This window comes from Labrus mixtus, chromosome 15, assembly GCF_963584025.1.
Source record: "Labrus mixtus chromosome 15, fLabMix1.1, whole genome shotgun sequence".
In the NCBI taxonomy this organism is placed as follows: Eukaryota; Metazoa; Chordata; class Actinopteri; order Labriformes; family Labridae; genus Labrus; species Labrus mixtus.
In genome coordinates this window covers 6,389,649-6,412,820 of record NC_083626.1, presented here as the reverse complement: position 1 = coordinate 6,412,820, position 23,172 = coordinate 6,389,649, and the positions used below count along the sequence as shown (strand labels likewise).

Sequence of the window (23,172 nt, the reverse complement as noted above, 5' to 3'; positions counted from 1 at the left end):
ATAGACCCCAGTGAGTGATGGCATTGTGTGTGCACAGATGTAATGGCCTTAAGGCTATCCATGCATGTGTGCATGTGCAGCAATCAGCGTCAGTCACCTGAGTGAAACAGAGGAGCAGTCAACCAAGCGTGGACAATATATCATTCATAATGTGTGTATGTGTGTCAGTCCAGCAGGGCACATAAAACCATTAGGAAGGGCAATTTCACATTGATATAAAATTAAAATAGTACATTATGTCAACTGATTTCACAATGTTACTTAAATGCATGATGCTCCTTTTAGCAAAACTTGCAATCTTAGTCCATAGGTAAAGGTTTTTGTTTTGACAAGGCCCTGTAGGTTATTTGTACCCAATATGAGAAAAACGTGTACACTTAACGATGGAAAAACTAGATTCTGCCAAATCAACTTAATGCTCAAATCGTAAAGAGGCTGCATCGCTTATTTAAAAACAGCCAATACATAAAAATTTACAACTGTGATAAGTAAAAGACTTTATTGCCCAGCCGACACCTTCAGGTTTAACACAAGCGTAGTTGCAGATATTGGAGTTCCTGGTGATTGTTGAGATTTAAATGCAGAGAGTAACAAATCTACTATAATCATCAGTTTATCCAGTTAAAATGACAGATTTTTCAGACTCACTGCTTGTTGTGTCAAGAGATGCACATACCTTTGAATTCATATTTTCAGAAATGTCCCCCTTAAAATCCAGCTAAAACTAAAAGATATTTCATACATGCATTTCAAAGATGTGCCAAGGGAAACCGTTACTAATATTGTATCTCTCCTGAAACAAGGTCATTCGATTTCTGGGGCCATTGACCTGTTATTAATCTGTGCTGTTTTCAGTCAGCATGTTTGGTTTCTTGTATCTGTGGCTTTTGCAGTTGCCCCAGTTAGTCGAAACACTCATGCATTAAAGTGACAGCGATTTTCCAATCCAGTGAGCTGCTGACCACATTTCAAGCCGACAAATACTTTGAATTCAAATCTTGAGTCTGTAACTGCATTCATGATTGTGATTGCTTATTAGTCCTACTACTAATACATGTTTACTTTACTCCCATCCTCCCCCCCTGGAGATTTTAATTAGAGCCTTCGACATGGTGCCCAGCTTGGCTGTAACACCAGCAGCGTGGCTGTGGGTGTAACAGCTGATGTTTCCGAGTGTGTAACGGCAAAATGCTTTATCAAGAATACCACAGGACTGGTTATTGATGGTTTCAAATTAGTCATTAGTGCAACTTGCATGTTAACTGGAGTGTTGTTGATAACAGTTTATATGACCATTTACTGATTGTTTATTTGCATGCATCATTTTGGCTCTTTACTAGTAATTATTCAGCATTTATTTTATTGCTCATTATAAATTATAAATCACTATTTTCTACATCTATTTGACCATCAAGTTTCCCCTCAAAGACAATGGAGACACTACTTATTGATTTTATGTAAGAGAGTTGTTGTAATTAAATCAAGATATGATTTAATCAGTATTGTGGTAACGCTTACAGGAAGGTTATTAAGGACCAACTGAAATGTAATGGCTTAGCAGCTTTAGATTAAGGTCTTGATAAGAAAAAGTGCTTAATGATGACTAATAAAAAACTGGTACTATGCATGCTTCTGAGCAAATGTTATAACGTGTGGTAAATGTGTGCCCCTTTATCAAAAACGTTACCAAAAATGTATTTCACTGAAGTAGTTGATGCGGTTCGGTTGCTGTCCTTGGTGCTGATTTAATTCACACCAATTTCTTCCAAGTGATAACTCTTTTACTTTATATGTTTGTCTTTGTCATAATGTTCATTTTAAAGATGTTTTTTTTAGGGTTTTTTAATGTCTTTAACAGAGAGACTGGACAGTAGATAGAGTGGAGAATGACATGCAGCATATGGAGCCGAAGGTTGGATTCACAGCCACACAGCCTGCCCGTTTTGATTACAATAGCTCCTGTTCTTGGGGGATCACAAACTAACCACTAGGCCACAGGCACCACCAAAATGTCCATTTTATGAGTGAGTTTAACAAACATGTATTTTATGTTTCCAAAATGTATTTCATGGATGCAGTAATGCTTCTTGGTTGCTGTCTTTGGTGCTGAATCAATGTCTGTCCATATTTATTCAAGAAGTCACACGATTATTTATTTAGTTGTTTTTATGTCATAATTTTCATTTCATCACTAAATTCTAAACATATATATATAATTGTATGTTTTTCAAAAGAACTGAAACAATAATGGTATGCCACTAAAGCAGCTGGTATGCGCACGAGGCTGTACGGTCGCTGTCCATGGTGCTGAATTAATGTGGAACCGTTTATTCTAAGGGATGACAGAGAACATGTCCCTCCAATAGATTCTAGTGTTTCTTTTTATTACCAAACTGTTGAGTTGGGATACCTTTGTGAATTGGTGGCCTGGATTTTACCAAGACATGTCTCATTGAATTCACATCTCAATGGATGGTTTGTGGTATTTCTCTGAATAAGTAATGATTACAGGAAGCTGGGGGACAACAGAAAGACATGCATGGGGTTTGTGGTGTCAAAAAGGTTAGCCATCCATGTTTGAAATTGTACTTTTAATATAATGGTTGTTAAAAAATTAAATCACAGAGTGCTGGTGTAGGATTTCTGTGGCTGCCTCTTTAATTAAAAAAGCATGTAAGTGTTATTTTACAAAAACAGGCTTGAGATTCACTTTTGACATTACACATGTAGGATAGTAGGAGTGAATACAACAGAAATGGCGCAGAAACAGATAATGAAAAGCTGCAATGTCTGAAAAAAAAGAAAGGGCGTCTGTGTGTATATATGCACGTGTGTTTGTGTGAGTATGTTGAGGAGTAAAAGGGGTTAAACCTCTGGAGTAAAAAAGGAGGTTAAATCACGAAGAGGGCCATTCCTAGAGCCCTCCAGTGCATCTGCAGGTATCAGCCACTATAAATAATGAGCCTATAGGCCGGTTCCATAAAGGCAGTTTGCAGTTCTCCCCTCTCATACCGCCCACCACACACTCTCTCTCACACACACACACACACGCGCGCACACGCACAGGAGGTGGGAGTGGATGCTCGTGTAGCTGCTGGAAGCCAGGATGGGATAATCATGCGTGTCTGGCTCCGGGCGTTGATGCAGCTGCCGTTGCGGGATCCGGACTGGACTTGGGGCGCAGGGTGGGTCTAGTTCCCGATCTGGACCTCATGTCGATGTTATCAAGCAATCCGAGATAGGCGAGGGCGATGGCCGAGAGAGGAGCTGGTGTATTTTTTTGAGAGCGCGAGAAATCGACCGTTTTTGCCGATGGAGGAAAGAATTCGCCGGTTTTAAAGCGCAGCCCCGGTTTGGAATAACTTGAGGACACCGAGGAGACCAAGATAGGATACCGAGGGAGCCCTTCACTTGTTTTCCTCATGTTTCTTTTTTAATCTGGGCAAGAGATAGAAGCTCACCGGGGAGAACGGATCACTTTTGCATCGGTAATTAGGATAAGACTGCCTCCGTGGAGCTGTAGCGGCAGTCGCATCCGACCGACGAGGCAGAGTGGGGGGGGGGAAAGGATACTTGGATGGAGAGGGCGCAGTGAGGGCTTAGAGAGCGGCTCGCCGTGTGTAGGAGGGGGACGGAGGGGAGACCGGGCAGTTTGAAGGGACGGGGAGCCAGGAGCGGCGCGGCGGCTCCATGAGCGGCTCCTGCCGGGACAGAGCGCCCAGAGCCCAGCCGGAGCGTCTCCACCGCCGCGGGTAGAAGCCCGGGCTGAAGGACGGCGGCCAGTTTGGAAGTTTTGATGCATATGATCACAACCACCATGATTTTTATGATTCTTGGTGCTTCAGTTGTTATGGTAAGACATTTTCGCCTCCCTCTGCCACAATAAGGTTTTCAAATGCACCCACTGAGGCTAATATCTAATTACATGACCACAAATTAGCCTCACATTGATCACATTTAGCAAGAAACTAGCCTACAGCAGGCCTATCAATGACATGTGGAAGTAGGTTAGCCTACCTATAATTACCTGCTGTCATAAATAAATAATAAAGTCCGTTTTGAGAGAGTCCCCCTCTTTTAGAAACGGGAGGATGTGCTAAGGCTATTTTCTCTTATTTTCTTCATGATGCTTAATGGGGTTTTCTTAATCGAGATGATAATAATGAAATTAATTATCAGCTGTCTGCAGGAATAGCCTAGCCTTATTGCTTGACATGTCCCAGCTGACTTGCATGCTTCTTTGCAGGCGATAGCCTGTTTAATGGACATGAACGCACTACTGGATCGCTTTCACAACTACATCTTACCGCATCTACGAGGGGAGGACCGCGTCTGTCACTGCAACTGTGGAAGGTAAATGCCATCATCCTCGTACAATATTTGGGATAAACATGGAGGTGTGTGTGTTTTTTTCAGCCGTAAATTCTTAATTGCTGAAGAGGCCTCGAAGATATCTGGCGGTGAAGCCCCGCAAAGCGACCACTGAATCTGTCGTCGCTCTCTCAGCGGCTCCTGTTTTCCTACAGATTTGACGTTATTTCTTCGCTATTACGGAAATCTCGAGGACACGTTTGGTCGCGGTGTGTGTTTTTCTAATACAGCTCTCTTTTGCGAGGCGTTCGGCTTTGCTGCATATACGAAGGTGTGTGTGTCGGAGCCATAAATAGGTAATGAACTATGAGCAATCTAAGGCCGTTCAAAAACAATCTGAGCATCAAGTGCGCTGCACACAGGCCTAGATGAGAAATCCTGCTGGGGCAATTATGAACATATGAGCGTACAAGTGATGTGGTTATATGGCTTAAGAGGCTACAGGGCTGAAGCTGCTCATGAGCCTACCTGCTGTGTGCTGTCACAGTGAGAGCAGGGCTGAAGTGGGGGAAAAACAGCAGCAAGACACTCATTAATAAATTACTCCGGATTTAATTAGCATTATTGTGCATTTTCCAGCAACTGTAAGCATGCAATACAGCAGAGGCTGAGCAGACACACAAGTGGGCCCCTATTTTTTTCTCGTTTTAAGTCTACAAAGCCAGAGGGTATGCCAACAGTGTTAGAGCAAGATTTAGAGTAAGAGTCCTTTAATCTAATAGTTTCACACCTGGATTGTCTTTAGATATTCATATTAACCCATATCCTGCAGCCATTAGAGCCGAAGAAGTCTCTATGTTGGTGCAAGCTGAACAGATGCACATTAAAACAAAACAGCAGTCTATACCGTGCACACTGCAGTGAGGGGGCTGATACAAGCAGTTCATTAGCAGCATTAAGAAGCCAGTTTCACTGGGTGTTTTTTTAAGCCTGTAAATCCAGAAATGGGTCATCCTCAGGTGCGGTTAGATTATGCCTGTCAGGGAGGGATAATCTGAGTCAAAGTTACGAAAAGGCTTCTCACACACACACACACACATTTGCAAATGAGCTATGACAGGATTTGAGATAAGAAGATGCATCACAGATAGTCTTATTTGTAATATTTTGACAATCCTGTCATCCTCACTACTGCCAAAAGGGGCCTGGTTACAAATGTGAAAATGATTTGTAGAAAACAAACTCATAAATGCAGCAGTGATTATGATTATTTTTTATTATTTTTTTCAGATTCAAGCATAAATACACTGATTTACAGTAACACTCAATATACACATGTCAAACTTCAGATTACTGTACCCAACACTGTCTCTCACTGACCTGGAAACTACGGAACGAGAGTCGGTCACCTGTTTTCACACAAACAGAGCTGACCCGAGCTCAGGCTTCACTCGCCTGCCCTTCCATCCGTGGTGTGTGGAGGTGTTGTGACGCCCACAGCGCTCACCTTATCAGGCTTGAGGACACTGCCAGTGTCATTTTTATTTGGCAGCCTCTGCGCCCTGATTTGGATGTGGTTGTGGCTCCTCTGACGGGCCAAAGCCCGGCCTACAATATCTGCCTCTGAGGCAGGGACGAGATCTAGAAGTGGACTGAGTGAGTTGCTGGGTGAACCCTGCTAATTGGTGTCATGCTGTTGTAAAAAGCTGCAGGACAGATGTCCTAAGATGATCTAAAAGCACTCATTGTGGAAGTTTCATTCTTAAATCGGACAGGAAACGAACAACCAAATTCCAGATAAAATTACAGATCTGCAGGATGGAACAGAACAGGATTTAGGTTGGTGCACTTTAGGTTTAAAGGTATAAAGGCACCTTGAAATAATCCTTTATTATTTGCTCTAGGCAAAATATCTCAGAGTTTAGCATTGCTATATATTTCTTGTTTTTTTTAAGAAAATGTTTAATGGACCTCGGTGGCTCAGCCAGAGATCATCTGTCAGTCAAAACGAAGGGAGAAGACTTCCCTGTTAATAAAGTTGAATATCTAAGGGGGAAGCTGCTTGGAATTTTCAATTCTTGCTTGGTTTAAACCAAACAAATGTAAACATTTAAAACATTGGGAAACAGCCCACTGCAGCATAACAGTAAAGTGCTCAGGTGCTCATGTATGGGAGAACAGTGGTTCGAGCCCCATCTCCTCCAGACCATGTGTCACAGGCAAGACACTGGACCCTGAATTGCGCCTGAGTGGCAAAGCCAGCAGAGTGTGGATTTATAATATCAGATTAGTTAATAATGATGAGCACTTTACAAAGTATCCTCTGCAACTGGTGTGTGACTATGTATGTGAATGGGTGAATGTGACATGCAGTGTAAAAGAAGGCTTGAAAAGCTCTAAACATGTACAGTCCATTTACCATTTAACACAGCACACATTTTAACACCTCTGACCAGGAAAATAGCTGGTTTAACAATTACAGCGTTACTTGTAAGGTTTGCAAAGTGTTCAAACCTTTCAAATTCATCGATACCACATGTTTTGAAATGGTACAATCTCTGTTATTTCAATAATCGATAGTATCCAAAAGCACCGAAACCCTAAAAAGTCTACATCTATTTCACAAGACAGTTGCGTAGGAGAGGAATGAATCTATCAAATAATTGCAGGCAAACTCCTGCACAATGCCTAAATTGCACAAAAACATTAGCAATGATTTGGTACACATGAATTTACCCAGTATTGGGTGCCTCTGGCTTTTATTTTTGTTGCAAGCAGGGATTGATATAAATCGTTTTTTAATTATAGGCTATCAAATCAAAGTAAAAAATTCTGTTATCATGTCAACCCTGGTTACTTGTACCTGAGATTTATTTTTCTTTCTGCAAATAACAAACCATAGACAACTTGGTCTACTAAACTCCAGTCATCAACTAACTGTTGGTAGATTATTTGGGGGATGCCTTAAAAATCTGTCACACAAGCTGTGGATGTAGAATTCTAACGGTGTGGGTGTTTACCAGACAAAAATACACCATCCTGTTGTAGAAAATGGAGAGTTATTTTGGAGCAATAGTACAAACGTGAAGTCAGGATATCTCAGTATCTGCTGCTTCAATTCCTACTCGTTATTTGAAATCAGTCTGTTGCACATCTTTCAGTTGTGTAGAGGTGAAATAGTAAATCTCCAGAGTTCTCTTTTATTGTCTGATTAAACATAAAAACTTGTTCATGTTCAAACTTGTTATGAGTGTGTCCCAAAGTGTGTGAGCAGAGGTGTGTATTCAGTACTGACATCCAGCAGGTAAATCTCTCAGCTCCCCCAGTGTGTGGTCACTCACACTGTTTGTCAGTCTACTACCTGTATTGTTAGATTCAAAATGCCTTCATCCCCTCCCAGGAGGTAATAGTAGGATTTTTTACAAAGTGAGTTTTACAATGGAGCAGAGTCAAAACTGGACAATGTGGGAAAAAGCAACTGTAGAAGCAGCTGTTGGTAAAAAAAAGCTGCTACAAAAGTTCCTGCCTCACCAAGCTGTAATGCAACAGATTAAAATATTTAAATATTTTCCTCTCCTAGAGATATGGATACCTGGATGGCATCAATGGAAGATTTGTGGAAAAAACATTCAAATTAGATTCAAATGAAATCCTTTTGTGAGATTTTTTCCTTTTTGTATTATATTAATTTAATCCAAAATGTGTTCAATTTCAGGAACGATACATGAACAACCAGTTGATTTTGGATGATGTTTTTTTTTCTTTGCAAAAGTGTATTCACCCAGAAAGGCTTTACTCAGCAGGCATGGACAATATATTTGGGATATTGGGAGGGATAACGAAGGAGCTGGTGCAGTGTTGCTTTCGGTTGGTTATTTTGAGTCCTTGAGTTTTTTGTTTTTTTTCCTATGAATTCACAAGTAGCAGCCAGTTTCCTTCAACTTTTTTCAACCACAGCTGCCTGGAGTGCAGCCTGGGGACACCCTGCAAAGTGCGGATTAGTGCAATCTGATTAAAATTTAGATAGAAATCTCCAGACATCATCCAAGATAGAGTGGGAATATGAAATATAAAAACAGCATATGCAAGGTAGACAGTCAGACACTTCTTCTTCCATCTTATTACACACACACACACACACACACACACACACACACACACACACACACACGCATATATAAGCTATATGAGTGTATATATCCCCACATGGTTTCAGCAGAACAGGTTATCAAGTAGATTCTGTGATCCTCAGGGTCAAGGCTGTTTGGAGAATCTTGTTTCAAGTAGGACCGCACCATATGATGAAAACCTTCAATGTGTGTCAATATTGTTTAATATTGCAATGACAATATTACCTGCAATAGTTAAATAAATATAAAAGCCTGCATTTTAGTTGTAATGTTAGACTTCCTATGTCTTTTTGCTGCTCTGCTTGACCTGGACAAAACTTGTTTTCAGGTTTTCATCAACCAAATGTTCATTCTTTTCTCAGTTGTGCTAGCTAACCAACTAGTTGCCAATCAAATAGATGCCATTTATTTTGGGTTGTCTATTGGCTAGCCGGGGCTTCAACTGATTGGTGAAATCAAGTGTATGTATACATGTGTCCATGGCAGCATCTGATAGACTAAATGTTGGGGTGGCTGAGGCTCAGTGGTTGAATCCGCTGTCTCTCAATCAAAAGGTTGGCAGTTTACACATTAGAGCATCCTTGGGCAAGACACTTAGCCCCATTTGCTGTAAATGTGTATGAGTGATGTTAGTTAGCACCGATATGCACTTTGTATAGCAGCCTCCATGATCAGTGTATAAATGTCTGAGTGAGTGGGGGAATGTGACATGTAGTGTACGGAAGTGTTTCTAATGGTAATTTCTTTTTTTCAAGGTTTATTTTGGGGCTTTTTATACCTTTATTTTAGAGACAGGACAGTGGATAGAGTGAGAAATGGGGAGAGAGAAAGTGGGGAACAACATGCAGGAAAGGAGCCACAGTTCTGATCAGAACCGTGCGCAAGCCGATTGAAGGACCACAGCCTCCGCACATGCGGCTCGCGCACTAACCACTAGGCCACTATGGGCATTTCTTTCAGTCTTTTGCTATATGAAGTAATTTTTTTGTCAATGTTCATAATGCAATAATGATGAAAATACGATGTATTGATGTATATAGTTATAGAGTAATAAGGTACATATTGTTTAAAAAAAGAAAATAATTGAGGATGTTGAGGAGGAAAAGGGTCTCAAGTTTATCTAGATTTTTGCTGCAGACTTTCTGTGGACTGTGGACCCTTTATACCTTCTGTAACTGCATGGCTAATTGTCTGTAGATTGTTCTCAACCATCCTCTAAATAAAGAATTGTAAAAAATAAAATATGATGTATTGCAACATTGATTTAAGGAAAGGTTAGAAGTGACAAACCTCAACAAACGTCTGACTTGATGAGTTAAAAAACATAATAGATGCTCCTGCAAGAGGAGCGGCTGAATCTAACACCTTTAGCCCTCCACATCAAAACACCAAATGTGGAAATATCTATTGTTAGAGGTGCGTTTATGGCTACATTAGCGATCCAGAGAGTCCTTCCCTGACAGTACTGAAGCTGTATTTGAGATTGGTATCGCTACATATCATGTTATATTTGCAATTTAAAATAAAGAAAAAAGAATCAAATGTCTAACCATCTGAGTTAGAGAAGGTTAAGAAATGTGTCCTTACCTGGGATTTGTTGGTTTATGGATATCTTACACTCCCATCACCTTCCCCTGTCTGTCCTTCCCGCAGGCATCATGTCCACTATGTAATCCCATATGACGGGGACCATTCCTTGGTGGACTCATCAGAGAACTACTTTGTGAGTGACAGTGTGACCAAGCAGGAGATGGACTTGATGCTGGGGCTGCTGCTGGGCTTCTGCATCAGCTGGCTGCTGCTGTGGCTGGACGGGGTCCTACACTGTGCCGTCAGGGCCTGGAGGGCGAGCCGGTACTACGGTAAGCTGGACATTATCTTCTGGTCTGCTGTAGACATAGCCACAAATACTTAAGTTAAAGTTAAGCTCAGCCATCCCTAAAAGTCATACAGATCTATTACTTTTCTCTTAACTTTGAAATGTACTGCTACATAACATGTTACAAAATGTTTATGAGAAGAAAAAAACTCAGAAAACGGTTACTCTCGGGAAAATGTCTACAATTCAAGGCAGGAATTGTTGTGACAAATGCTAGGCTATTACGAACATGCTTGGATTTATCTCTATGCACCATGTATCCCCACACCAAACACTTGCCATGTTAACACAGCAGGTGGCAGAGCTTCCGCTGTATGACCTTCCACCCACTGCTAGGTCCAGTTTTTGGCTTTTCACACTGATTTTTCTCCATTTACTACGACCTCAAAACCCGCTGCTCAACCTTCCAACCATGAAAAATTTCAGACATTGGATATCAATGTATCAATAATAAGTAACCATTTTCTCAGGACAGCTGGAATTCCTCAAAACTTATTTGACTAATAATCTTCTAATTTGTTTTAAGGATACAGCAGAATTAACATGCCAATGTAACAGCACCACCATCAAGTGTAATCACCATGTTTGAATATATGAAACTCAGTTTTTATTAAGTTTTTAAAAAGACAAATAAATTCAAACCTTCATGAGAACTGTGATGGTATAATTCTCAAAAGAAGCAGTCCGATTAAACAGAAGCGATTATTTTATACAAATACAAAACATTTTATGGACAGGTCTTTGGGAATCAGCAACAAAATGTCTTTTTTGTTTCTCTCACAAAGTGATTCACATTGAATTACCTTTTTAATATTTACTTAAAAACATCACAGGTGGTGCAGACAGAAACATAGCTGGTCTCACATTTTGTGATGATGAGACTTGTAACCACAAGTTGAGTCCAACGAGGATCTGAAGAGTCAATCAGCTCACTTGGGGTTAAAAGAATTACCCAAATAAGCTCACTTTAAACCTTAAAATCAATGTAACAATTGAGAGGCAGTTTAAGATCGCATTTAGGGAACTGGTTTAACTCCTCTTGGAGAGTGTGATTAACGTGGGAGCAGTGGTCTGTGTTTAATGTAGTATGTTGATATTTCTATTGCCAAGACCATTGTGCGGGACAACAATCAAGCCTGGAGGAGATGAAAGCATGAATGACCTTCTCCAGCACTGAATCTTTGTGATGTGCTTCAGCTGAATAAAGCAAATTAACCCACTTGGTCAGCTAATGACAGAACAGAGATTGTTGCCATGTCTCCATGTGTGTTTACAGGCTGACTACACATACAATAGATTCAAATTATGGACAACAAGCCCTTATTACAGTAGATACATGTCTGTAAGGCTCTATTGGTATTTCAAAGAGCAGGTCAGTTGTGATATAGCCAAAGGAGAACATCTACATTTAAAATAATCAGGGCCCCAGGATAGAACCTTGGGAGACTCCAAAAAACAAGAAGGGGCCTTTAACCTCAATAGTGAAAAGTCATTTTCGTTAAGCATTGATGTAATAAACATATTTTTGCCATATTGAAGATGACAACAAAGTTTTTCACAGAATTAATTAAAATACCAGCGCCTCCATGCTGCGATTTTACAATCACATCTAAAAAAGCATATTAAATGAATCCTCACAAATCCTGTCCAAACTTGCAATTTTGTTTTCCATTCACTGTTACAACTCTATTACCACATTCGCTGCAACATTCACAGAAAAATACTGACTAGCTTAAGAGGTGGAAAGGCAACTCTTCACTTTGCAGGAAAAGCTATGATTTCATTTACTACTGTATTTTAGAAATTGCCTCAAGACTGGGTTGAATGGAGACAGGATGACCATCGGATCACTGTAACTGTACAAGAAATAGTTCTAGTTTTAGTGCCCTGTAAAATCACAACTTGTCATTGTTATTCAGGTGCATGTTCAGATTTTTCTAAGGTTTAGAGTGTTTAGAAAACAAAACCTTCAAGATTCTGGTAGGACTATTTTTTTAGCTTCAAAGGAAGCCATGCCTGTTTCCTTTAAGCTTGTGTCCAATCATATAGTACCGTATTGATGCTGCATGAATTCTTGAGGCCTTGGTATCTATCATGTATTGTTTTATGGTGAGTACATGGTTAATATATTCTTGGTGCTGACTATGTATAATGTAATGTTAAAGAACCTTCTGTATATGTGTATTTTATGAGGGACTGTAGGATCTATTCATAGAGATCCATCGGGAGTGAGAGAGCTAAATGTGATTATTGGAAGTGAACATTTGTCTACGTTGAAGTAGTGTTTGCCCATTCAAATTTAGTGAGACTGTTGTGTCTTTAGGTTTAGGTTTTAAATATTTATTGTTGCCTTTTTATCTTTTCATATGAATTCATCAATGCAGAATCATCCACAGATGTAACCCTAAATATCTATGACTATCTTTTTTTGAGAATGGAACAAGAAGAGAAAGAACAAGGACTTAAGCATTCATTGTATGATCTACTCATTTTATGTGAACATTTTTAGGTGGGATACACATATGGAGAGTGATTTATTTATGTATCTCCATGTATTTGAGTAAATTGGTGTTTGGTTTATATGATTTCCTGATGCACTTTTGTGATTTGACGACATGCAGACTTGTAGCCACTCCCTGTTTGAGATGGTTTCTCATTGTCAGAAACCATTTGCCTGATGAGGAACGTTGCAAATAAATGTTTTAGTTCAGGTTGGACAGCAGGCAGGCTCTTGCTCCATAGTTAATGCCCAGACATAAGAGTTGCATCTCTCTTCTCAGAAGACAAAATCCCATAAGCAGTTTCCAAAAATACATGACTCTTCCTTTTATAATCCTTCTGCAAATATTCTTATAATAGAACTAGAAACCGTTTTTTGATCTTTTAAAACTAAGGCTGAGCAGAGCGAAACCTGCACTGAAGATTGGGAGCAGGTCGCTGAGCGAGTATGATGTGTTTATTCACTCGTGCTGACGGAAAACATTGTGCCCTTGCTTTTGGGCAGAAAGACATTTGCGTGTATTATGTAGAGCTTTGTCACAGCAGACATTATGACTTGAGAAAGATGTACAAAAGCACAGGTGTTACTAGTTATATAAACGATGACTCTGTTGTATTTACGTGTCTCAGTAAGCAAAGAGTGCGCTTACATGGACTTAAGTATCCCGGTTTGGATATGGCGATTACATGCTCACAGAGAAACCTTGTTATTTATATCCCTGTATTCATGATAAATACTAGTATCCTGGTTTCTGAGTACCACATCTTAAATGTTCAGGCACCTGTGAAGTTTATTTTTTACCACAGAAACCGTGGTCATTTTAAAATCTGTGAAAAATTAGACTACTGTGACTTTTTGTTGGTTGAGCACTATTAAATGCCACCAATCGCGATACAGATATGGTGTCTCCACCTCGTTTCCAGCATCGGGAGAAGAGAGCGACACTAAATACTAAACATGTCCTCACCTCTGACTGGTGCCAGCATGTCACTGCCAATGCTTGAAGAAATGCAGCAGCGACTGGTTGGACAGGTTCATCATACTTCTTCACCGATAATGACTGGAGAAAAAGCATAAATGGGATGAATAGGGCATCCATTAACTGGCTGAGGCCACACCTGTACAGGTAGTCAGCAGCTATCAGAAACCGGGCTAAGGCTTGTACATGCCACAGTATCCTGTTTTCTTCAAGAGTTTTCACATTAGCAAAATCATGTTGCTCAAAATCGGGATAAGGACTTATCTTGGTGCACAACACAAAAACCCGATCAAAACAGGGATACTCAAGTCTATGTAAACACACTCAATTCAAGTGTGACAATAAATTAACAGGCAGAAAGAACCCTGAAACTGAAGCAGCTTAATACAATTCATACATTGTGCTTTTTTCAATGTACACCTGTGCTTTTAGTGCTGGAACATGTCAAAAAAAGTCTACAGTTTAAAGAAGGCCCTAGCTGTGTCCCAATACTTGTCCCTATAAGGCATGAATTTTCTCAACAATGTTTTTATTCATACATCCAAATCTGGTGTATGTATTTCAAGTAGCACTGTTGTGAGAAAGTGGTCTCCTCAAGTTGTATGTCCGGTGCATGCAAAGTACGTGTTTAGGGCAGCTGGAGGACATGTTATATTACAAAAGATTGTGTGACTTTGCCCGCATCCTTTGAGATGACGGCCCTGCACACCCACATGTGCTTCCACTTACGTCTTCTGATCAGACATCCTCTCAGGTTGAATGTGGGTGGAGCTATGCTCGACGTCCGTGATGTCACCAGACTTTATGAATAAAAAATAATGGGTCTGCTCCATTTGGCTGTGCCACTTCTTTTTATAGCAACAAGAGTGGGAAAAGCTTCTTAAATAGAGGGCATACGGCAGCTAAGACACCAAGTATGACGTTGAAACTAAATCAGAAGAAGCAATTAAATTAATCTTTTCACAGCTTTAGTGTGTGGCAGAATCCACACCCTGCCAGCACAATGTGTCTTGACGTTCATCCTGTGATAAAGGTGTATCTGTACCACATGGAAAAGCCAACCAGTCAATGAGGCACCGCTGTGTACCCCTTCACAGTCCTCAAACGATCAACCGAACAATTTAAATCACCTATGCGGTTTAGCCATGACGCTACAGGGCCTTTAGGTCGACTAATGATCTCACTATTGCCTCAGCAGTTACAGCATGTCCCAGAAATGTCTGCGTCATCAAGCGCAGTCATTGAGAACATTATGACTGCTGGGTGGCTCAGTGGTAAGAACTGTCACATCACTGCAAGAATGGCCTGGTTTGAGCTGTCACCGGGTGACTCTGTATGGATTTACAGTATATTTACACTATGCTCTCGAAGTCTAGCTGTCTTTGCTTTTTGTTTAAGGCCAAAGACAGACAGTTCAGATGAAACAGAAAACTTGACATTGTATCTAAGTTGGTCCAAAGTAAAGAAAAAGAAAGAAAATAAATGTAAAATGAGTTTAAACTTATTTAATGACAGCTGTTAAACATGTTGGTTAGAATGAGGATTACATAAACATGGGCACAGATTGTTATGTTAAGTGCACATTTCTCATGACATCATAGATCAGGGATGCTCCAATGCATCGATTGAACATCAGTAACAACCAACATCGGCCATGTTGGCCCTTCTGCACATAATATGGCATGCACTGATGTCACTAGCCGATGTGTATCTGTTGGATTCACATCAATTGAATACTGGAAAGCTAATGTAAACTAAACTTCGGTGTTGGTATCAGCCTGGATTTTAACAATCGGTGCATCTCTACCAAGAATGAATGTGCAGTGCTATAGCTCAAAGTTTGCATCCTGATGAGGAAATCTAGCCAAGCTGTTATTTGTTTCTAACAAGCATTGCTTTCGTGTGATAACCAACACTATATACAGTATATATGTGGAAAGAAGAAAATAAGTTTCCAAGGCTGGTTCAAACAAGGCTCTAGATTAAGAAATGACTTCACTCTTACCATCTGCTGTGCTGCATCCCCACATACCATGTGTTTAAATCCAACCGAGTGTGATAGTAGCTCCTTAATTTCCTGTCTCCTGTCAGCGCTCTCTCGCTCTCTGAAATATCTGTTTCATTTCTCCTGCCTTCTCCTGCTGACAGATGAAGGATACATGTTACTTTAGCAAGATGCAGCAGATTTAATGAGACAGAACTTGTGGGGTTAACAGTTCCCCAACATCATTTGGCTCGTGTGTTTTTTTGCAGAAAAGAGCAAAGAAATAAAAAGGTGTTCTAAAATAAGCCGATATTAGTCACAAGTGTGAAATCATAACATAGCAGCATGAGATCCCTCACAGTCTGACTCTCTGCTGAGGAGACATGACCCACCATCAACACGGAGGGTTCATCTCTGCAGCATTACCATCGTGTTTTTAAAGTGTTTTAAGTTTCTTATGATCATTGAGGTTTCACAGGATTTTTCTCCTTGTCAGGATCAGACTCCAGGAGGAAAATGCTAAAAAAGTTTTAACATCCATTGGGCACAAATTAGCTAAATTTAGAAATACTGAATATTTCAAACAAGCTTTTAACGTCAGGATTTGGAGCTTGAATGTTCTTTCTGCCCTCTGTGTTTTTCGGAGCAGGTCTGTATAATGGAGGTGGCCTGTTTAAAGGATAACCACTGAAGTAGGTGAAATGTGACCTGGATACTTGGAACGCCATGGAAAAGCTCCTCAGGCAGGGTCGGAAATTTTTAAGCAACAAACTAAAAATGATGTTTGATATTTAAAGTTTAAGGAAATCAAACTGGAAGCGCACAAATAAGATATTTAAGGATGATGTTTTACATTTAAATATGACCTGTGGTCCCTCCATATTGTCAGGGTCCATTGTCCCTTCGTCTTCCTAATCAATGAAATGGAAAGAGTTTGTCAGATGTCACACATTTCTTTAACCAACCAAAGGACTTCTTTAAACTTGGGATGCCCACTACATATTACTGCAAGAACAGCTAGTATTCATAGAGTCAACCCAAAACCAAACAAGACATTGGGGATCTAGACAAATTTCCCCATATGGTCTTGTATGGTATGGTATATAATATCAAATATCATGGCCAGTTGTATGCTATCGTATTGCATCACATCATATGATATTGTGCCCTTTTGTATCGTATTAATCATAACAATAATAATAACACGCTATTTGTATAAAAGCGTATCCCATAACACGCGGTACATAATGATTAGGAAGTGAAAAATAAAACATAACATCAGAACCAAATGTGTAGGAGAAGCCAAAAAAACCACAGAGGGGCTTGTCGAGTCCAACTCCTAACTAATCAGACCATACAGAAAGTTATGGATTATCCCTATCTCCTAACAAAACTAACTAAATCATACTAGAGAAGAACCATATTCAGAACCACTTAAACCCATTGATCCCAAGCTTTTTCCTTGAGCTTAAAATTAATTTTGATTGAGTTCATTATAACCTGAAGTACAGTGGCTAACTCAGTTGCCTAATATTTTTGGAGTGAGGAAAGATGTATTTTTTTTACACAGTTTTATCTACAGACCTTACAATAAACTACAGAGGAAGCATTATCATGATTCAAGTAATATGTGCAAATCTAATTTGGACAACTTTAGAGCAGACAGAGCCTTATGCCCCCCCCCTTAGATCTGTGGCGCCACTCCTAGGGGGGCTCAGACCAATGAATGCATGATATCATAACACAGAATCTGCTTTCCTACCCTGAGCACAAAACAGGAGGAAAATGGCCACGGTGTGAATATGGCGAATAAACAAGGGCCTTGACTTGAACGAGCTTTGATAGTTGCCGGCTGCTGCTTTGCTCAGAGGTGTGGACGGTTTTGCAGCAACGTGCGAGACAAGAGCTGTTTTCTCCAACACCCATATATCATTGTAAAAAAACACCCAGGGAGGAGAGGGCATCCATATTCATCATCAGCAGAAAGGAGTGGGGGATATATGGGCTTCTTCTTTTGTACTGGGAGGGAATGCCCCTCGCTTCTGTGTGTCCCCGTGTGTGTGTGTGTGTGTGTGTGTGTGTGTGTGTGTGTGTGTGTGTGCGTGCGTGCGTGCGTGTGTGTGTGTGTGTGTGTGTGTGTGTGTGTGTGTGTGTGTGTGTGTTGGCTGTGACGTTGATGCTAGGTCAGACTCGTTTAGCCTCACCGAGATGAGGAGTGAAGGTGAGGCTGACAGAGCGGGGATGGGTGTATGTGTGTGTGTGTGTGTGTGTGTGTGTGTGTGTGTGTGTGTGTGTGTGTGTGTGTGTTATATGGGCTCAGGATGGAGATGCTGTCACATCCCCACCCCCACTCACTCACACACACTCACACACACATGCACACACACTTTTTCCTCCCAAGCTATAAATAGAATGAGAGAGAGCAGCTGGAATGGCAAGTGAGACACACACACACACACACACACACACACACTACATTGATTCCCATTGCTTCCCCCCTCCCCCCCTCCTAATTCTATCTCTATCTCTCTCCTTTCCCCCATCTCTTCACTTATTGAATCTACTCCTGCCCATTTCCTTTACAATGCTTCCTGCTGCATCTACTTTTTTCTTATCTTTGATGCTCTGTGAATATCCGATACAGATAAGCGTATTTTTTTTGCAAGAGAAACATAAAAACTATTTAAATAATTGGAAAAAATGATGACTGTTCCTTCGGCGCTAACCCCCCTATCCCTTCCCTCACCTTTAAAATAGCATAACAATTGTGCGTTCGTCTCACATTTTGCTGCCTTGCATTATCATTTCTCCTGACCCCATCCCCATCGCCATCCTTTTATTCAAATGAGAGAAACCTGTCTTAGTTGCCCCTTTTCCTTTGGATACCCTTCAGAGCAGTCCTTGTGGACAGCATACCCATTCACAGCTATAAATAACTCACTCTCCCTCCTCCCCAACTCCACCACCACCGACACCAACACACCCCCCCATCCTCTCGCTCATCCTCTAGCAGGGCCATTTGCTTCTGGGTTTGCAGTCTGGGGTTCTCCCCTCCTTTCGCTCGCTCATTCTCTCTTTCTCTCTCTCTCTTCCCCCGCTGTCTCTGTGGGCCTCGCTCCGCCTCACCAGCTCCAGTTTATAACCCGACAAGCAGGAATGTCTACTCCGCCGATCCCCTCCTCTGTTATAAACCTCACATTCATGAAATACCACTCAGTTTCCAGACAGTGGCTGACTACACAGCAGGTCAACCTATCTATTATCACGCCTGTGTAATCTGTATGTACAGCACCATGGCTGCTAGTTGTGCAAAGTGTGATAAGAGAACAAGCTGCCCCTTTTTTTTCCACCTGTAAAATACTTCTGACTGTCAAAAAACATGCCAGGATAATAAAAGTGTCACATGTCCAACATCCCAAACGCAAGTACAAAGAATCAAGGGCAACATCCCGCTGCCCTTGAACGGATTGATGGATTTTATTATTTATCATCCGATATTTCAATGAACCAATCTTTTATCTCGTCTCCATCACTCTGCCCTCACTGTAAAAAATCTCACCCCTACTTCCCAGAATTAAAAGTTGTTACAGCTATGATAAAGCTGGTGACTAAAAGACATATCAAACAGCAGATTTCCCGGTGTGAGGTCCGTATGGAGCTCATAACTCACTTTTATGATGCACACCATTGAGTACAGAAACCTTAATGCATCTGATTCTGGGTCATTTTTTTTAAGGTAACTGGCCCATTTTTTTTTTTTTAAATAATGAATGTTATATGGAAGATTTGGTTTGTTGAACGTGAACAGCATTTACAAGGTTGATTTTTATCTTGCTTTGGAGTTTGGCCAATGAAACTAACAAAATATTTCTGAATTGTTTTCTTCATAGGACAGAAAAAGATTGTTCATACCATTAAAGGTCAAAGCATTATTATTAAAGAAAAAGGCAACATATTAGAGCCAATGTTGGAAATATTACACTAGAAAATCGTGAAGTGTGCGTCTGCTTGGGCACAGATATCAGTCTTCTGTGGTGCTGGCTGTTGTGTTTTGTCTGCCTCTAACTGGATTTAGAGGCAGAACATCAGGCTAAGAAGGATTTTACACTTTTGTGTCTTGATCTCATGAGGGTTGCGAGCTAAGTCTTCAAAAGCCTGCATTCAGTGGTTGTCGCTCATGTCTGCACAGTAACAGATGCAACACAATGTTGGTTTACAACAAGCCACATCACTGATTTCAGTGGTTTATGCTAAAATCAAGCAGCATTGAAGTAGGAGTGAAGCAAAGCAAATCATATTGTGACTGTTGAGATTATGACTCTGGAACCAGCACAGTTACCATTTGTTTAATTGTATCCCTGCTTTGTTTTGGGAGCAGATGTATGTTGTAGTTAGATATAGAAGTAACCATGGCCCCCTGAAAGTTTGCAGACTACTTTTTGAAGGGTTTTTTCCCCAAAAAAACAACCGAAAAATTCTCACTATCAAGTAAAATGTAAGAACATGAACGTGATGATACATATCTGCTTATGGTTTTTGTAGTTTTTAAGCCAAAAATTGAAAGAATTGGGAGAAAATGAGGGTGAAGCAGAAGAGGACCAAGGGGTTAGCAAACACTAGTTTAGCCTACCTGCTAACGTTAGCTTGTTAAGTAACTGTTGTTTCAACTGTCCAGCAAAAAAAACAGGATGAATCAAAATGTGGGCTACTTAACACAGAAAGTGAACTGCAGACTCCTCAAGAGGGTCTTCTAGTAGCCGACAACTGAATGCTAGACAAAACATTTATCAGTTTACAGTGGTTAAGATTTTATTTCTCAAGATAGACTCTCCCTAAAGCATTGTCTGTTTTTTTATTTCACATTATATCATGTTTTACTGACGAAGACGTGAAATAGTCATTTAGACCATAATCTCTTCAGGAAAATGTTAACTGAGGTCTTTTTGCACCCTGCACAGTCGCCCCCTGCTGGTCATAAGAAATAAAGCATGTTTAAGGTGGATAATATATTTCTCTTTTTTTAAAAGTTCAGACTAAAACACTTTAACATGACTAACAGTACAATGACCATACAATGAAATCTCAAAAGGGGGTCTGATGGCCTAGGTTACGGTTATGTGCGGAGGCTGGTCCTCCAAGTGGCCCATTCCCCACTCCCTCTCCTGTTTTACTGTGTTTAACTCAATGTTTAAAGGAGTTTGTTTAAGACATATGTTATAGCAAGTCCACAAACTTGCAACATATGGACGCAAGATACACATCTGGTCTTCCTCTGCCTCAGAACAAAATCTACATTATGGTGATTGCTCAGTTTTAAACATGTTGTTTTTAAGTTGCTGTTATTTTGATGAAAATAACAACCAAAAAATGTTTCCAAAATATTATATCACATTCACCTCACAAAGCAGACTGTATGGAAAGAAGTGACAATAGATATAACGTCTACTTTTGTCTTCTTTCATACTATGACTTCATTACATGCTGCATATTGTTAATATCCAATTGTGAGTTTTCCTGGGATCAACATTTTGCATTATAACAAACTCAAAGTAACGATTACACATTAATGGCCCAGCTGAAAAAACACATTTTTTGGGTAAATGTATAATAGATTAAGTGACTTATCCATCATAAGAGCTTTTACATCTATCAGACAGACTAGAAGATACCTGTTATTTATGAAAAGACAAATATAATTAACACACCAACACACCTGAGCCCTCTCACTACAAAGATATCTTTTGTGTCCTTCTTTCCAGATACCCCGTCCTGGTCATGGCTGCCACAGTTTTGCAACCTTCGAGACCTCCGTCGCCGGGCCCAGCTCAGACAGCTGGAAGACTCCAGCGGCAACATGGTCCACATCAAGCAGAAGCTCTACCACAACGGCCACCCCAGTCCCCGCCACCTCTGACTCTAAAACAACAAAAATTACAACAACAAAAAACAAGACTTCCCTTCCCTAAGACTCCTCTTATCTTCTCCAAAACCCCTGAATCCCTCTTTCCAAACTGCCCCATGGCCAAATGTTGCCTCAGAGACCCTGGAAAACTGCCCTCCAACTGTTCATGACATGGCCCCCTAAAACCCTGACGACAGGACTTTCTTATGACTAAACCAGGCCCCTGTCAGCACTAAAAAAAAATCATCCCAAAATGGAGCAAGATGATTATTTGTTTCCACTGAAATCTTGTCTTATGTCCACGTCCACTGTTTGGGGAGGAGGGAGAAAAAAAAAACATTTTTAAGGGTGTTTTTTCTGTATAGAGACATTTTCTGTGTTCATTGTTAAACTTGGCATGCTCTTTTAGAACAGGGTAAGATGTGGGCAGCGTATGGAACGGGGGCGGCAAGACGGGTGTCAGGTTTTTTTTTTTTCTCTATCGGGTGGGAGTGGGACTTTGTTGGGGTGGGGAGGGGTGAATGAGACTGCCGGGTGGGTGGGTTTTTGTGATGGTTAGATTGCTGCTTCTGTAAATAGTTATACATAAGGGAAAGTGGGATTTAACAGTCTTTAAAGAGGGGGTGCGTGGGGGGATTTTTGTGTGAGTCTTTATCAATAGAAACCTAATGATGGACCGTGTGCGTAAAGATTAGAGGAATGAACCGGAGAGATGAGTTTGTTTGAAAACTGGATGTGAAACAATGTGATTTCTGCTAAAACACAGATTCAATTAGCTTTGTTACTTAGTGAATTAACTGAATGTATTAATTTTTCCTGTAAATATGTGAGGGGGAGGGGAGTGTGTGGGGTTCTGGTCGGGGTTCTCTCTGCTATAATGTCACTCTTAAGTGGACACTGGAGGAGAAATAAATGCCAGCCAAGATGAGTCAGTTCAATACACACACACACACACACGCACACACAAACACCTCCACCTTCCTCACACTGTGCTCTACAGCACAGTTCAATTTTCTTTATCCAATTCCCACTCACTTATCAGAAGCAACCAGCCTATCAGCAGAGGGAACCCTCGCCCAGCCCTCCCCTCGTCCTCTCTGTCCAGACATTGCTGTTGTGAGGATGAAATGTCTGTTTTATTAAAAGTGCCATTGAAGCACAACAGTGACCTCTGATGTTTGATTGTGTCATTCCAATCATATGAGCGGAGATGAGAACACGTTCTCATGGTGAGAGGTTATTCCAGAGCAGCAACAACAGACAGATTATTCAGAGAGGTCCCGCTGATAGCTTCAGTTCCGTTTATTATAATTCAAATAGAAATTTCATGAGCTCTGACTAACAACCCTTCTGAGATGACTAACAATGCCAATGACATCCTGACGCCACCGAGAAAAGCCCTCCAATGTTATTTACTGGCACAGCATGACTTGTTCCAGCGACAGTGAGGGCATTTAAAACTGTGTTTCACCTTGGTTGGGTATTTT

General features: G+C 40.7%; 1 protein-coding gene across 1 annotated transcript; it reads left to right on the top strand.

The window, feature by feature from the left end:
* The first annotated feature begins 3,047 nt into the window (after positions 1 to 3,047).
* On the top strand, positions 3,048 to 22,853 carry tmem240a (transmembrane protein 240a). The gene is made up of 4 exons (XM_061056968.1): positions 3,048 to 3,853; positions 4,247 to 4,353; positions 10,095 to 10,303; positions 21,543 to 22,853. The coding sequence occupies exons 1-4, from the start codon at positions 3,797 to 3,799 to the stop codon at positions 21,695 to 21,697; spliced, it is 528 nt and encodes a 175-aa protein (XP_060912951.1). The 5' UTR covers positions 3,048 to 3,796; the 3' UTR covers positions 21,698 to 22,853.
* The last annotated feature ends 319 nt before the right edge of the window (positions 22,854 to 23,172 follow it).

Excerpts from the sequence above, each read along its gene's own strand:
- tmem240a (XM_061056968.1), top strand. The coding sequence starts at position 3,797 with ATGCATATGATCACAACCACCATGATTTTTATGATTCTTGGTGCTTCA. Across the intron at positions 3,854-4,246 it reads TTGGTGCTTCAGTTGTTATG|GCGATAGCCTGTTTAATGGA; the intron begins GTAAGACATTTT and ends GCTTCTTTGCAG. Across the intron at positions 10,304-21,542 it reads GAGGGCGAGCCGGTACTACG|ATACCCCGTCCTGGTCATGG; the intron begins GTAAGCTGGACA and ends CCTTCTTTCCAG.